The sequence below is a fragment of the Entelurus aequoreus genome, linkage group LG02 (genome assembly GCF_033978785.1).
Source record: "Entelurus aequoreus isolate RoL-2023_Sb linkage group LG02, RoL_Eaeq_v1.1, whole genome shotgun sequence".
In the NCBI taxonomy this organism is placed as follows: Eukaryota; Metazoa; Chordata; class Actinopteri; order Syngnathiformes; family Syngnathidae; genus Entelurus; species Entelurus aequoreus.
In genome coordinates this window covers 10,120,476-10,135,368 of record NC_084732.1, presented here as the reverse complement: position 1 = coordinate 10,135,368, position 14,893 = coordinate 10,120,476, and the positions used below count along the sequence as shown (strand labels likewise).

The 14,893-nt window shown below is 41.4% G+C and overlaps 1 protein-coding gene across 1 annotated transcript in view; it reads left to right on the top strand.

Annotated features, from left to right (window-relative positions):
- Positions 1-14,893, top strand: part of LOC133630056 (CUB and sushi domain-containing protein 1-like) — a 426,532-nt gene that overhangs the window by 322,067 nt on the left and 89,572 nt on the right. The window contains exons 46-50 of the mRNA XM_062021303.1: positions 249-446; positions 546-719; positions 6,258-6,431; positions 9,485-9,658; positions 13,105-13,293. Of these exons, the coding sequence (XP_061877287.1) occupies positions 249-446; positions 546-719; positions 6,258-6,431; positions 9,485-9,658; positions 13,105-13,293 (909 nt within the window). The remainder of the gene's footprint in view (positions 1-248; positions 447-545; positions 720-6,257; positions 6,432-9,484; positions 9,659-13,104; positions 13,294-14,893) is intronic.

Genomic DNA, 14,893 nt, shown 5'->3' with positions numbered 1-14,893 from the left:
ATTATCTTTTGGATTCTGTGTTTATCTAGTATCTATTAGCTTTCAGTTAGCACGTGCCAATTTAAATAATTTAGTTAAGTTTTTAACTACATATGTATGTAATATTGATGTGTATTACCTATTAAATTGTATCATATCAGTATATTGAATTGATTTGTTTTATCATTTTACTATATTTGAGTTGTATAGTTATTTTATATGTGTCTCATTAATTCTCATCTTCTGACCTTACATGTTTTTTTCCCCAGCCATCCACTGTCCGAGCCTTGAGGGCACCTTGTCAGATCACATGACCCACCGTCTGCTGTCTGGTGCGCTGGGAGAGTTTGGTTCTGTGGTCATGCTGGAATGCCTAGCAGGATACTCTTTCGGGGTGGGACATCGGACACTGCGCTGTCTTGCCAACGGGACGTGGGAGGGGTCAGATGGCCCTGCTGCATGCAAGAGTGAGTTATATTAATAACATTTTGACAACCTATTGTGGTTTTAGTCATTAAATTGAAAATGATCAATGGGACATTTTTTGTCCTGATTTTGCTTCGTAGTTTTGTCCTGTGGAGATCTTCCCTCTCCTCCCTTTGGCACCAAACTCGGCACACTGACTACATTTGGAGCTACTGCGATTTTTATGTGTAACCATGGTTACACATTAGTGGGATCACATGTCAGAGAATGCGGAGCCAACGGGCTGTGGAGTGGTTCAGAGACCAGGTGTCTTGGTAAGTCTAAATATTTAAAGTTGTATTTGTGAAAAATACTACAAAAGTAGTGCCCCCACTAAAAATGAAGGGCCTGATTTACTAAATGTTTGCGTGTACTAAAACATGTCCAAACTTGATAGCACTCACAGAGCTGATCTACTAAACGTGTGCAAAGTGGTTTGGGTCTGTTAAGTGAGCAGAATTAATTAGGCATGCAATCCATTTTGTGTCTCTATCTCATTTGATATGTAGAAATCACGGGAGGAGAAATTGCAAATATCATTATTTAGCACGTGCAATGTGATTTATCAACATTGTTTTGGGAGCACTATTTCAGCAAACTGACGACTGAAAGAGGAGTGCTCGCGTTTTAAAGACAGAATCCTCCGTCACACGTGTACATTTGAACATATTTGGACGGTCAGAGATAAAAAAAAATTAGACAACATTGTCTATTCAGCAACATCCTTTTATAACTTAAAAGGGCTGATACAAATTCAATTAATGCGTTTTGGAGTCATTTAGTATTTTTTTTAAGATTTTAGTTTTTTCACAAATAATATGTATTGTTGACATATATCCTATATGATAAAAAAACTTGATGAAGTAATATTTTTTTTGTGCCTTGAGCACAGTAGTGCAGCTTCACTGTAATGCACCGTAAGCGGTAAAAAAAAAAGAAAAAAAAGTGGTGTCAATGAGGCCACCACACAAATGCACTGCACAAATGCTTCTAAAATGCCCATAAAAAGTGGTAGATGTCTCCTGCTTGCTTGAAAACATACCAAATTCCACATGTAGGTGCATGATAACATGAATGTGCAGTAAATGAGAGTGTCTATGTGGCGATGCCCCGAATAGTGGATGCAAAATCCTCATTTAAATAAAGCGGTCTGCACCACTTTTCAAATGTATACGCAGTGTTAGTAGATCACACGAAACACGCCCACTATTAGTTCATGCTATTTCATAGATTGCACACGCTGTTTTGTGCGTGGTATTTATTTGAATCTTAGTCAATCAGTCAGCGCGAGGAATGAACCGATTATAAAAATTAATCATGCCCTGCAGCGCCTTAACAGAGGAGGGATGAGGAAAATCTGCCACCGCTTGCACTTTTGAAGGCAAAGGAATCGCACCCAGCGACGAAATGCGGTGACCTAAGAAATCGATCTCGGACAGCCCAAACTGACATTTAGAATGATTTACGATCAGGACATGTGAACACCTGCATTAGGTGTGACCGGTTCTTCTCAGCTGAAGGACTTGCCACCAAAATGTCATCAAGATAAACGAACACAAAATTGAATGCATTAATCTTTGAAAGTTTGTGCTGCCCCCTTCAGGCCAAAAGGCATACGCAGGAACTCAAAAAGTTATTACTGCGGTCATGGGCACGTCCTCGGCATGCACCAGGACCTGGTGATAACCACGAACCAGTAACCGGCCGAGGCCTACAGGCTATTAGAATGCCTCACGATGCCTAAACGCTCCATAGTAGCAAACTCCTCTTTAGCAATGGCTGAGTTAGCCGCATCAAGGCGGTGCGCGCGGGAAAAAACTGGCGGGCCCACCGTGGGAATGAAATCTTCAACACCATGTTTAGTGTCCACGGTATAAAAAGCGGGAGTGATCAGCGTCGGAAAATCCGCCAGCAAACGCTTAAAAATGTCACCAGATGCTAAATAATTAGCGTGTGTTATCGGTCCAAGTCCTCCCGCCTTACATGTAAAAGTTGAAAAAGACACAGCATCAATCAAACAGCGATTAGCAACATCAACAAGCAGTCCATTAGCACACAGAAAATCCACGCCAATAATGGGGACCGTGATGGCGGCGATGACAAAGTCCCACTGGAATTTGCGTCGGTGGAAGCACACAGTTACCAACCTGGAGCCGAAAGTGTCGATTGACAAGCCGTTATCGGCACTCAGCAGTGGCTCGCAGCCATCTGCCGCCTAGTCCGTGTCCGTGGCAGGTAACACGCTGACTTGTGAACCGGAGTCCACCAGGATACGTCTCATTGACAAGGAGTCGGCAATGAAGAGCAGCTCGCATGCTTCGCCGGCGCCCACAGCCACTACTGAGCGCTGGTATTGGAGTTTCTCAGGATCGTGAAGGTGCATGGAGGCACACACCATCGAGCTTTGGCGCCAAATTATTGATGGAAGAAGTACAGGCTCCCCTCCCGCTGCTTCCGGTTAGCGACTACCGCTGGGTCCGTGTTCTCCATCCTCTGCGGGGGGCCCGCTTCTACACTCTGCATGGCAAACCGTCCGGAAGCCAGAAACACCCGGTCAGCTTCTTCAGCCAAGCCCCGGTAGTCGTCGGAGGCCAGAGAAGCGGAGTTAGCAAACACCGCACCGACCGCAGGTGGAAGCTGCCGCAAGAAAAGATGCGGAAAAATGAACCCGCCCTCATCAGACCCCAGCAGCGACAGCATATTGTACATCAAATGAACGGCGGTACTATCGTCCAAGACAGGCAGGGAAAGAAGTCTATCTGAAAAGTGCCTCGATGTGCCGGAACCATGATATCGGGTCTCTCTGCCAAAACTCCGGAAGCTTTGTCGCTGCGGCGACAAATGCAGGTTGCTGGAGTTGGGGCGACATGGCCGTTAAAGACACAACTTCCTCTTCTGCGTGAAACATTGTCGGGGTCACCAATGTGGCAAGGGCAGGAAACACAACGTTGTTTCTCTCAGGTCTTTTTTGTAAGAATATATATATATATATATATATATATATATATATATATATATATATATATATATATATATATATATATTATTGACCCTGTGATGTAGATTAATTAAATAAGGAAATCATTGAAAAAACAAAACAAAGGGGTAATAAATGTAAACAATAACTAATAACTACAATACTGCTACTAATAATAACACTCTCTGTCAGCATTCTTTGATTTTTCAGGATGTGGCCCTTGGGGCAATCTCCTTTAGCACCCCTGTAATGCACTGAGACCGAGATACAGGGTGACGACAAGGTACCCCTGCTTAAAGGCCTACTGAAACCTACTACTACCGACCACGCAGTCTGATAGTTTATATATCAATGACGAAATCTTAACATTGCAACACATGCCAATACGGCCGGGTTAACTTATAAAGTGACTTTTAAAACTTCCCGGGAAATATCCGGCTGAAACGTCGCGGTATGATGACGTATGCGCGTGACGAAGTCAGAGTAACGGAAGTTATGGTACCCGTAGAATCCTATACAAAAAGCTCTGTTTTCGTTTCATAATTCCACAGTATTTTGGACATTTTTGCAATTTGTTTAATGAACAATGAAGGCTGCAAAGAAGACAGTTGTAGGTGGGATCGGTGTATTAGCAGCGGACTACAGCAACACAACCAGGAGGACTTTGTTGGAGCGCTAGCCGCGCTAGCCGCGCTAGCCGCGCTAGCCGCGCTAGCCGCCGACCTCACCTTGACTTCCTAGACTTCCTACGTCTCTGGGCCGCCAAACGCATCGGGTGAAGTCCTTCTGCCGATCGCTGGAACGCAGGTGAGCACGGGTGTTGATGAGTAGATGACGGCTGGCTGGCGTAGGTGGAGAGCTAATGTTTTTAGCATAGCTCTGTGAGGTCCCGTTGCTAAGTTGCTAAGTTAGCTTCAATGGCGTCGTTAGCACAGCATTGTTAACCTTCGCCAGCCTGGAAAGCATTGACCGTGTATTTACATGTCCACGGTTTAATAGTATTGTTGATTTTCTATCTATCCTTCCAGTCAGAAGTTTATTTTTTTGTTTCTATATGCAGTTAAAGCACGATGCTATCACGTTAGCTCGTAGCTAAAGCATTTCGCCGATGTATTGTCGTGGAGATAAAAGGCACTGAATGTCCATTTTGCGTTCTCGACTCTCATTTTCAAGAGGATATAGTATCCGAGGTGGTTTAACATACAAATCCGTGATCCACAATAAAAAAAGGAGAGTGTGGAATCCAATGAGCCAGCTTGTACCTAAGTTACGGTCAGAGCGAAAAAAGATACGTCCATCACTGTCTCTCAAGTCCTTCACTGTAACGTTCCTCATCTACGAATCTTTCATCCTCGCTCAAATTAATGGGGTAATCATCATTTTCTCGGTCCGAATCTCTCTCGCTCCATTGTAAACAATGGGGAATTGTGAGAAATACTAGCTCCTGTGACGTCACGCTACTTCCGGTACAGGCAAGGCTTTTTTTTATCAGCGAGCAAAAGTTGCGAACTTTATCGTCGATTTTCTATATTAAATCCTTTCAGCAAAAATATGGCAATATCGCGAAATTATCAAGTATGACACATAGAATGGATCTGCTATTCCCGTTTAAATAAAAACAATAATTTCAGTAGGCCTTTAAGACAGCATATACAGTATACAAGCCCATCTGAAATTTGCCAATTAACACCTGAATGATCCAGAAAAGGTTTAGAGGAACATGTTCTCATCAGATGAGACCAAAATTAAGCTATTTGGCATCAATCTGACTCAATGTATTTGAAAGCGGAGAAATGCTGAATAAGACCCTAACAACAACATCTGTCAAACGTGGAGGTGGACGCGTTTGGGCTGTTTCTCTGCTCCTCTTCAAAATAACTGGTGATTTGTGTACCGTGACAATCATTGGTACTTTAACTTTAACTTTAACTTAACTCATGTGACAAGCTACTTCTACTGTTTGCTATTAGTATTACAATCAAACTTTCAATCTTATATTTGCATTTCCTTTGTCAACTGTTCGAATACATTTGTCCATGTGTACAGTACATGTAGATGCAACAAGTGCCGTGGTTTGAGCCGTGAAAATTAGATCAACCAAAAAAGATCATCTATATACATAACATGCCCCAAATAACTCAAATGATCTACTGTACCACTGAGACATTGTATTACTTAATGTTTAATACCGCCTCAAAGCACTGACGATTCAAAGCACTGACTGTTGCATGTGTGGACAAAGCTTAGGGCATGCTCACAATAACATTAGTTTTCTGTTTATGTTATTTCTATGTCTAATTATTGTTGTAAACGGTCAAAGAAAACACATTCTTTTAACCCTGTGGGCACATTGGATTTGAATGATCTTCAAAGCCAAACTGGACTTAAAAGTCATTACATGTTTTAAGTTTAAAAAAAATCTTGATTTTTTATTTGTTTCCCTCAAATTCAGTCCTAAACAGAAATATCTAACATGTAATGTTTTTTTTGTTTTTTTTTAAATTATTTTTGTGACCCTTTTAGAAGTATTTTGATGAAATAATGTCACAGGTTTAAATTAATACAATAACTCATGTTGTGCAAATTCATACTAAGTTTAAAGCTGTGACATAATTTGGTCAAAAGGCTTTCGAAGGGTTAAAATAAAAAATAAAAACATTATATGTTTGGTATTTGTGTTTAGGGCTGGAGTGGATCATGTATAATGGAGTAATATAAAAATAACTATGGCAAAATGCAGAAAAAAATACCTTAAAGGACAAACAATTCTGCACTTAATTGGTTTAGTTGTATTTTTGTATTTTTTTGTAATGTGATGTTTTTTTCTTTCTTTTAGCTGGCCACTGTGACTCTCCAGATCCTATCGTCAATGGGCACATTAGCGGTGACGGCTCAAGTTACCGCGACACAGTGGTCTACCAGTGCATGCTGGGATATCGGCTGATTGGCACATCAGTCAGAATCTGCCAACAAGACCATCGGTGGTCTGGAACAACACCTGTTTGTGTCCGTAAGTGCAGACTATAACTAATACAGAACACTGTGTAAGGATCTACATTCATTTTACACAATGGGTGAAGCTGAAAATTTACTAAGACAAATGAACATCTGCTAAAAATAAACTCATGTTTTGTTGTTGTTATTTAAGTTTGTTTCGAACATGCAAACCTTTACAATATGATACACATATTTCACATAATCCATACATATTTTCATATTACAACATGTCCGAAACAAAGTAGGAAGAAGCAGAGTTTATTTAATCCTACCACTTTCCAATATCATAGCAATTAATAACACATGTTCACTTCCTGTTCTCAAATTGTTACAGAATTTAAATCAATGAACAATAAAAAAGTTAAGTTGTGATTCACATAATGAGATGACTAAGATTATCACATTTTCAATAAAGTTCAAAATGTTTATCAGGATTCCTTTTCTTTGTACTTTGTAAACATTATATTCATTAGCCACAGAATTAGGTACATCAGCACAATCTATTTTTTATATAATTATGGGGACTGTCAAAGTTAAAACAATAATGACAAGTTAACAAAAGTGTCTTTTAACGGCACAATTTTTTTAATCGCAGGATTAATGTGAAGTGAAGTGAATTATATTTATATAGCGCTTTTCTCTAGTAACTCAAAGCACTTTACATAGTGAAACCCAATATCTAAGTTACATTTAAACCAGTGTGGGTGGCACTGGGAGCAGGTGGGTAAAGTGTCTTGCCCAAGGACACAACGGGAGTGACTAGGATGGCACGGCCACTCTACCAACCGAGCTATGCCGCCCCACGGTTAATGTGTGTCCTGTGACTCTCAGTCCGTTTCGAAGCGGTGGAAAAGCAGCTGTTATTGAGCCACAAGAACAAATACTAAGCAGAAATAGATAAACAAAAAGGTATAGCTTCGAAGCCCTAGCAGGTCGCTATCTCCACAAGACCAAAGTTATATCCAACCACATCACTAGTTATAACCGACGGAAGTTCCTAGCTTTCTAGCTTTTATTTTATTTTTTGCAAATTGCATGAGTTGTGGTTAATGGGGCTTGTTTTTAGACTTCCTTTTTTATTGTCATTCAAATTTGAACTTTACAGTACAGATAAAAACAACATTTTGTTGCATTAGCTCATGGTAGTGCAGGATTTAAAAAAAAAAAAAAATAAAAATAAAAATTTAATGTGTTGTTTAAAGTCGTCCAACACCTTCAATCACTGTCCCTGAAAACCTCAAATAAAACCAGAAATCTTGGGGTTATTTTAGATTCTGATTTACATTTCGACAGTCACATCAAATCAGTAACAAAATCGGCCTACTATCACCTCAAAAATGTAAAAAGACTTAGAGGGCTCATGTCAGCTCAAGACTTTGAAAAACTTGTACATGTCTTTATTACCAGTAGGCTAGACTATTGTAATGGTCTCCTTGCAGGTCTTCCCAAAAAAACTGTCAGGCAGCTACAGCTTGTTCAGAACGCTGCTGCTAGAGTTCTAACAAAGACCAAAAAATGTGAGCACATTACACCAATTCTTAAATCCTTATATTGGCTCCCTGTACATCAGAGAATTGATTTCAAAATCCTCCTGCTCACATATAAATCACTACATTGTCTAGGGCCGAAGTACATCACTGATATGCTCCCACTATATAAGCCCTCTAGATCACTAAGATCTTCTGAGACCAATCTGTTAGCGGTTCCAAGAGTAAACTCAAATCAAGGGAGAGCATCATTCAGTCACTATGCAACACATAGCTGGAATAAACTTCCTGAAGATGTCAGACTTTTCCCAACTCTGATTACTTTTAAAACTAGACTGAAGACTTTTATGTTCACCTTAGCTTTCAGCTAAATCTTTTAATATTTTAACTTTTACGTATGTTCACCTTAGCTTTCAGCTAAATCTTTTAATCTTTTAACTTTTAACGTCCGCACTGTTTTTATTTTTATTGTCTGCATTTTAATTTTGCTTTTATTTTCTTTCATTTCACTTTGTTGTCTGTGAAGCACTTTGAGTCTGCCTTGTGTATGAAAAGCGCTATACAAATAAAGTTGCCTTGCCTTGCCTTGCCTTGTTGCTTATTTGGGCTTGCTTTTTTGTTTCCACAAGGAAGCAATACATGACTGCGTTGGCAGGTAGTTCTTTTGTACATGGTGGTTTCTGGTTAACACGCTCCCAGTCTACTTGGCACGCTCCCAAACAAGCGCAAATGACGCATGTGCAACTACGCCGGAACCCAGACTGACAGACAATTGAGTGACGAGCCCAAGTGAGAACTAGTGACAGAATTAGTGGGAAATGTTTTTATAAAAAATAAAATGTTATATGTATTTCATTAGTTTGCATGTTCTCCCCGTGACTGCGTGGGTTCCCTCCGGGTACTCCGACTTCCTCCCACCTCCAAAGACATGCACCTGGGGATAGGTTGGTTGGCAACACTAAATTGGCCCTAGTGTGTGAATGTTGTCTGTCTATCTGTGTTGGCCCTGCGATGAGGTGGCGACTTGTCCTGGGTGTACCCTGCCTGCAGCTGAGATAGGTTACAGCACCCCCCATGACCCCGAAAGGGACAAGCGGTAGAAAATGGATGGATGGATGGATGGATGTATTTAATTAAGAGAAAAAGAGAGCACTTAGGGATGAAAATAAACCCCAGGTGGAAATTGTCTTGCATCATGTGTGTGTGTCTGTTTGTGTTCATTTTGTGCTGTTTAAAAAAGCACACTGTTTATTCCAAAATACTTTTGCATGAATAAAAAAAACTGTATATTCCAATGTAAGGTGTACTTTTTAATAAGATAAACAGAATAAAAATAATAACAAAAACATTCTGTTTGCGATTAATCATGATTAATTATCATCACATTGTCGCTATGTGACAAAATGTGATTAATCTCAATTCAACATTTCAATCGTGACAGTCCTAAGACAGATGCCATTGTGTTGTGCAGATGTATCTAACGAAGTGTACTGCTCGGGGCAATGCTTGTCTTACAATTGATAATGTGTATTGCATTGTATTGACCATCAATCTTTCAATCTCTCATCCCTACCCTCAGCCATCACTTGCGGCCACCCCGGCAACCCAGCCAATGGACGGACAAACGGCAGCGAGTTCAACCTCAATGACGTCGTCAACTTCACCTGCAATAAAGGTTACATCCTGAGTGGAAATGCACGTGCTCAATGTCGACTCAACGGGCAGTGGAGCAGCCCCCTACCTCTCTGCAAAGGTCAGAAGCACATATACAGTTCACACAGTCTACACATTATTGTGGACCTCAATGCTGGAGTTATCAGATCAGATCAGAAATACTTTATTAATCCCCGAGGGACATTTGAAAAGTGACATTTTATTTTTTAGTGTGCATATTTTTCTATTGATGTACAACGAGCCCGTCATGCATTTGCGTTATTATCATCATTTCCCTGTATCGATCAGTTACAATAACAAATTATTATGTTTCTGCTGGCTCGCGGTGTCCATTATTAGATTTGCCATGGCAAAACCTTTGATACAGCGATACACATCCTGTTTGTGATCTCATTAAGTGTGCAGGTGTACCTAATGTTGTGACTGCACAAAACAAAATTCAGACAAAATACACACACACACACACACACACACACACACACACACACACACACACACACACACACACACACACACACACACACACACACACACACACACACACACACACACACACACGGCTAAGCACATTTTCAGGAATCCAGCCTCAGCTGACCGTGCGTGTTTGTTACATTCCCAACCTCCACAGACATTGTGGTGTTGTTGCCGTTAGGATGTATTAAACACGCACACACTCGGGCATTCTGCCCGGTCACAGGTTGCAGATCGATACAGCACAGTTGCTCACATGGGTCTTTCATTGAAGGGATTTATTCCTGCCTGCTTGCTCTCTGCAGCGCCCTCATTATTTGCTTTCTTCCCCCCACCTCTCTCCTCTCAGCAGCAGCTGTCAATTATGATGCTGAAACTTTCTTTGTTCCTCTATGGCAGTGCTTTTAAATTATTTTCTGTCAATGACCCACATGGGGGACAGAAAATGTTGTGCCCCCCCGACTTGAATTACTTTTGACAACTTATTAATATTTATTTATCTTTCTGTACAACACACTGAGTGAGTTACTTCTTTATGTATGGCGCTGACAACTCCTTTTTTTTCCATTACTGTCTCATTCTCTTCACCTCCGTTATCTCTGTACACGTGTGTTCCTGTGTACTTACTACCTCTGCTGAGTAAAACAGGGAGACTGTTGATTAGACTGAGCGCTGCTGCCACCTAGCTGCAGGCTTGTTTTTCGTTCTAACATGAATACTAGAATCAGAGACAGAATCAGAATCAGAATAGTTTTTATTGCCATTGTTTGAGAACGGGTTCACAAACTTGGAATTTTTCTTAGTGCAATCGTGCAACATAATACACATATAACACAGAATAGGTAATAAAAAGAGCTATAACTGAGCTATCAGATCTTGTTATTGTTCGTGTGTCTAAAGGCCGAGGGGAAAACACTGTTCAGGTGGCGGGAGGTGTGGGTCTGGATGGACCGTAGTCTCCTGCCTGAGGGGAGAATAGTTTGTGTCCAGGGTGAGAAGAGTCAGCTGTGATCCAACCCACACGCCTCCTGGTCCTGGTGGAGAACAGGTCCTGGAAGGATGGGAGCTTGCAGCCAGTCACCTTCTCAGCAGCACGTACGGTGCGTTGCAGTCAATGCTTAACCTGGACTGCGGCACCGGGGAACCACACGGGGATGGAGTAGGTGAGGATGGACTCGATGATGGCTGAGTAAAACAGCACCAGCATTTCGGTCGGCACCTTAAGTTTCCTCAACTGCCGCAGGAAGTACATCCTCTGCTGGGCCTTCTTGATGAGGGAGCTGATGGTCGGCTCCCACTTGAGGTCCTGGGTGATGGTGGTGCCCAAGAAACGGAAGGAGTCCACAATGGAGACGGGGGTGGGAGAGTCAATCAGGGTGAGGGGGGATGATGGGCCTGTGACTTTCCTGAAGTCCATGATCATCTCCACTGTTTTCTGGGCGTTCAGCTCCAGGTTGTTGAGGCTGCACCAGGACGCCAGCCGGTCCCACCTCTCTCCTGTAGGCGGACTCGTCGCCATCTGAGATGAGCCCGGGTAGTGTCGTCCGCAAACTTGAGCAGCTTTACGGACTGGTGACCTGGAGGTGCAGCAGTTTGTACACAGGGAGAAGAGCCAGGGGGAAAGTACACAGCCCTGAGGAGTACCAGTGTTCGTGGTTCGACTGTCCAAGACAATCGTCCCTAGCCTCACGTGCTGTCTTCGGTCTGTCAGGAAGTCATTGATCCAACTGCAGAGGGACTCGGGCACGCTGAGCTGGTAGAGCTTGTCTCGTAGCAGTCCAGGGAGGATGGTGTTGAAGGCAGAACTGAAGTCCAAAAACAGGATCCTAGCGTAGGTTCCTGGGGAGTCCAGATGCTCCAGGATGAAGTGGAAGGCCAGGTTCAGCGTCAAGGCACAAATAATGAACATCTTCCCTGCTGCTTGCCATGGGGTCCAGACCCACTATTTGATAAACACTACACTAGGGTGCCCTCACATTCGAACACACGCTTATATTCATATTCCATGCCGCGCCATGGACTTCAGAGTCTGTGTGTATGTCATGTTAAAAAACAAAACTGAAATTGTTGACCAACATTAGGCCTTTAGAACAGGGGTGTCCATCTTTGTCCAGCGAAGGCCACGTACAGAAAATGTTAATGATGTAGTGGGCCACTTTGATACATTTTTGTACAATAAATATATTAAAAACCAAGACAATATAAATCAATATATGCTCAGCTATCTGAGCAAAACATCTACATATTAGCTTTGTGTTAAAGGTAACAAAGCAGATTTGTGTAATTTAATTTTTTTGTATTATAATTCTCTACAAATATTACAGTACTAATATTTCGCCAACTAAAAACTTAATAAGGGATTTACATGTGCATCATGACAGTAAGTACGCATGGAAATCATTGAAGACCCTGTACAGTAAGATATACGCACAGATTGTCGGCCATTTTTCTTTTCAGGTCCCAATTTTTTTTTTTAAAGATACCGACTGCTAAGGATGATGCTGTTTTACCAAATTTAAATGTGACGGATCTTTGTATTGTGTTGCAATAAGGTTTTTTTATGGGAGTTTTGGACCTTCAGTCTTTGTTGTCATTACATTATGACTTTTCTTTGAAAAAATACAAAACTAAAAGTCTCACTTGATTCACATAACATTACATCTTTCGTCATAATATTACAACATTTTCTTGTAATTTTACTCATCTTTGGTCATTTCATATTGGCAATAGTATGATAGTATGTGAAAAACAAGTATTGTCGTGAAAGGTTCCTGTCTATACAACAATTGACCAAACTGTTTTGTTTAGTGTAGCCCCCTTTCATATCGGAATAAATATTTTCAATAGGCCGACTTAAGAATGTATTGATTTAATTGTAGGTAAACATAAGTAGACATCACAGACATTGTGTTGTTCCTTTTTTAATGAATCATTAAAAAAAATAATTAATTACATAAATGAATTTCAGGTTGAATTGGCAAACATGATGTTATACTTTGCATAGTTTGCACAAACTACACAGTTTCTCACGTTTTCATTTGTCTGCCACTCCAGTGGTAAACTGTTCGGATCCTGGACATGTGGAGAATGGTGTTCGGCAGTCAGGCCTACGTTACCCAGAAGTCTTCAGCTATGGTGTAACTGTTGCCATCCACTGTAAACGAGGCTTCTACCTGCTGGGCTCTGCTCTCCTCACATGCCAACATGATGGACGCTGGGACAAACACACCCCTCGCTGCTTAGGTGAGTATAGACGGGTGACCCTTTTCAGAACATAAATTGAAATACTTAAAATGTTTGTACGGTAGTAAAGGGATTCATATGGCCCCATTCCTGGGTAGATTTTGCGTTGTGGAGGGCTGGGGGGTGTAATCATTTTGCAATGTAGTCTGCTAAAAAAGGTTGGAAAGCGCCACTCTCCATAGCAACTCAACGTAATTTCCTGTTTCCGAGGGAGGAAGTAAACTAGAAGAGCTCCGCTCCCAACAGTACAGTTTTTGCTTAAAAAAAACTGTAATTTCCGACTACTGATTGTGATCACGGCAGCAAGACAACTTGCTAACATATTCAACATCAACTCTGCCCACCGGAAGGCACAGATTCGCTAAAATAAGCGAACCGAAAGCACCGGAAAGCCGGGGGCTAACTGGCTAAATGCTAGCTCAAAGCCGTTGCCTAGTAACCCAAAGCTAAACAACAAAAACGAAGGAGTTGAACATATTTTAGAAGTGATCTACAAGAAAGGCGGACACAGCCCTGGCCAGTGCAAAATTAAGTGGGGAAAAAAACCCAAAACCAAAAAAACACCATAGAGCCGCAGCCTGCTGCAGAAGCGAACAACACCAATGGCTCCACTTCGCCGCTGAGCAACCATGAGCACGACAATAAGTCGCCAACGGGGTAATACGCCGTTATCAGGGGTGGAACCAGACTGGAAAAAGTTGGTAGGAACTCTACAAAGCAAGGTCAACACTCTCGAGGAACAGATGATCAACGGTGTACAAAAAGATGTTGCAGATATCCAAGAACAGGTAATCAAGACTTAGACTTAGACTTAGACAAACTTTAATGATCCACAAGGGAAATTGTTCAACACAGTAGCTCAGTTACAATAATGGAAAGGACAATGCAGGTATAAATAGACTAATATAGCTATAAAAAAATCTAACATATATACGAATATATACATAATATGTGTACAGAGTAATTTATATACAGATATATTATATTATGTCTATAACATATATACAATATAAACCAATGACCATGTACAATATTACAGTATATACCGTCTATATGACAGCAGCAGCATAAAATAGAGAATAGGTCCAGCAGGAAATAGAAAATAGACATTATAAACAAAGAGAAGTAGCTAACATGTCAGGTGTCAGGTAATAGGCAGATGTCATCTATTGCTATATGGCGAGTGATTATACAGCTGGATGGAGTGTGGAATGAAGGAGTTCTTGAATCGAACAGTGCGGGAAGGAAGTTGAAGGAGCCTGTTGGAGTATGAACTCCGCTGTCCCTTAATTGTCAGGTGGAGTGGATGGGCAGGATTGTCTATGATGGCCAGCAGTTTGTCCAGTGACCTCCTGTCCCTCACTGACACAAACGCCTCCAATTGCGTGCCAATAGTTTGGCCGGCTTTCCGGATCAGATTATCAATCCGGTTTGAGTCCCTTTTGCTGGTGCTGGTGCAAAGACAGAATATAAAATTGTAAAGATATAGTGGAATTTAGAAAGTTCAGAGAAGAAATGAATGCATTTTAAAACAGCAGGTGGAGAAGCTGAACAAGGAGAATGCATCGTTGCGCCAACAGTTGCATACCATGCAACAAGA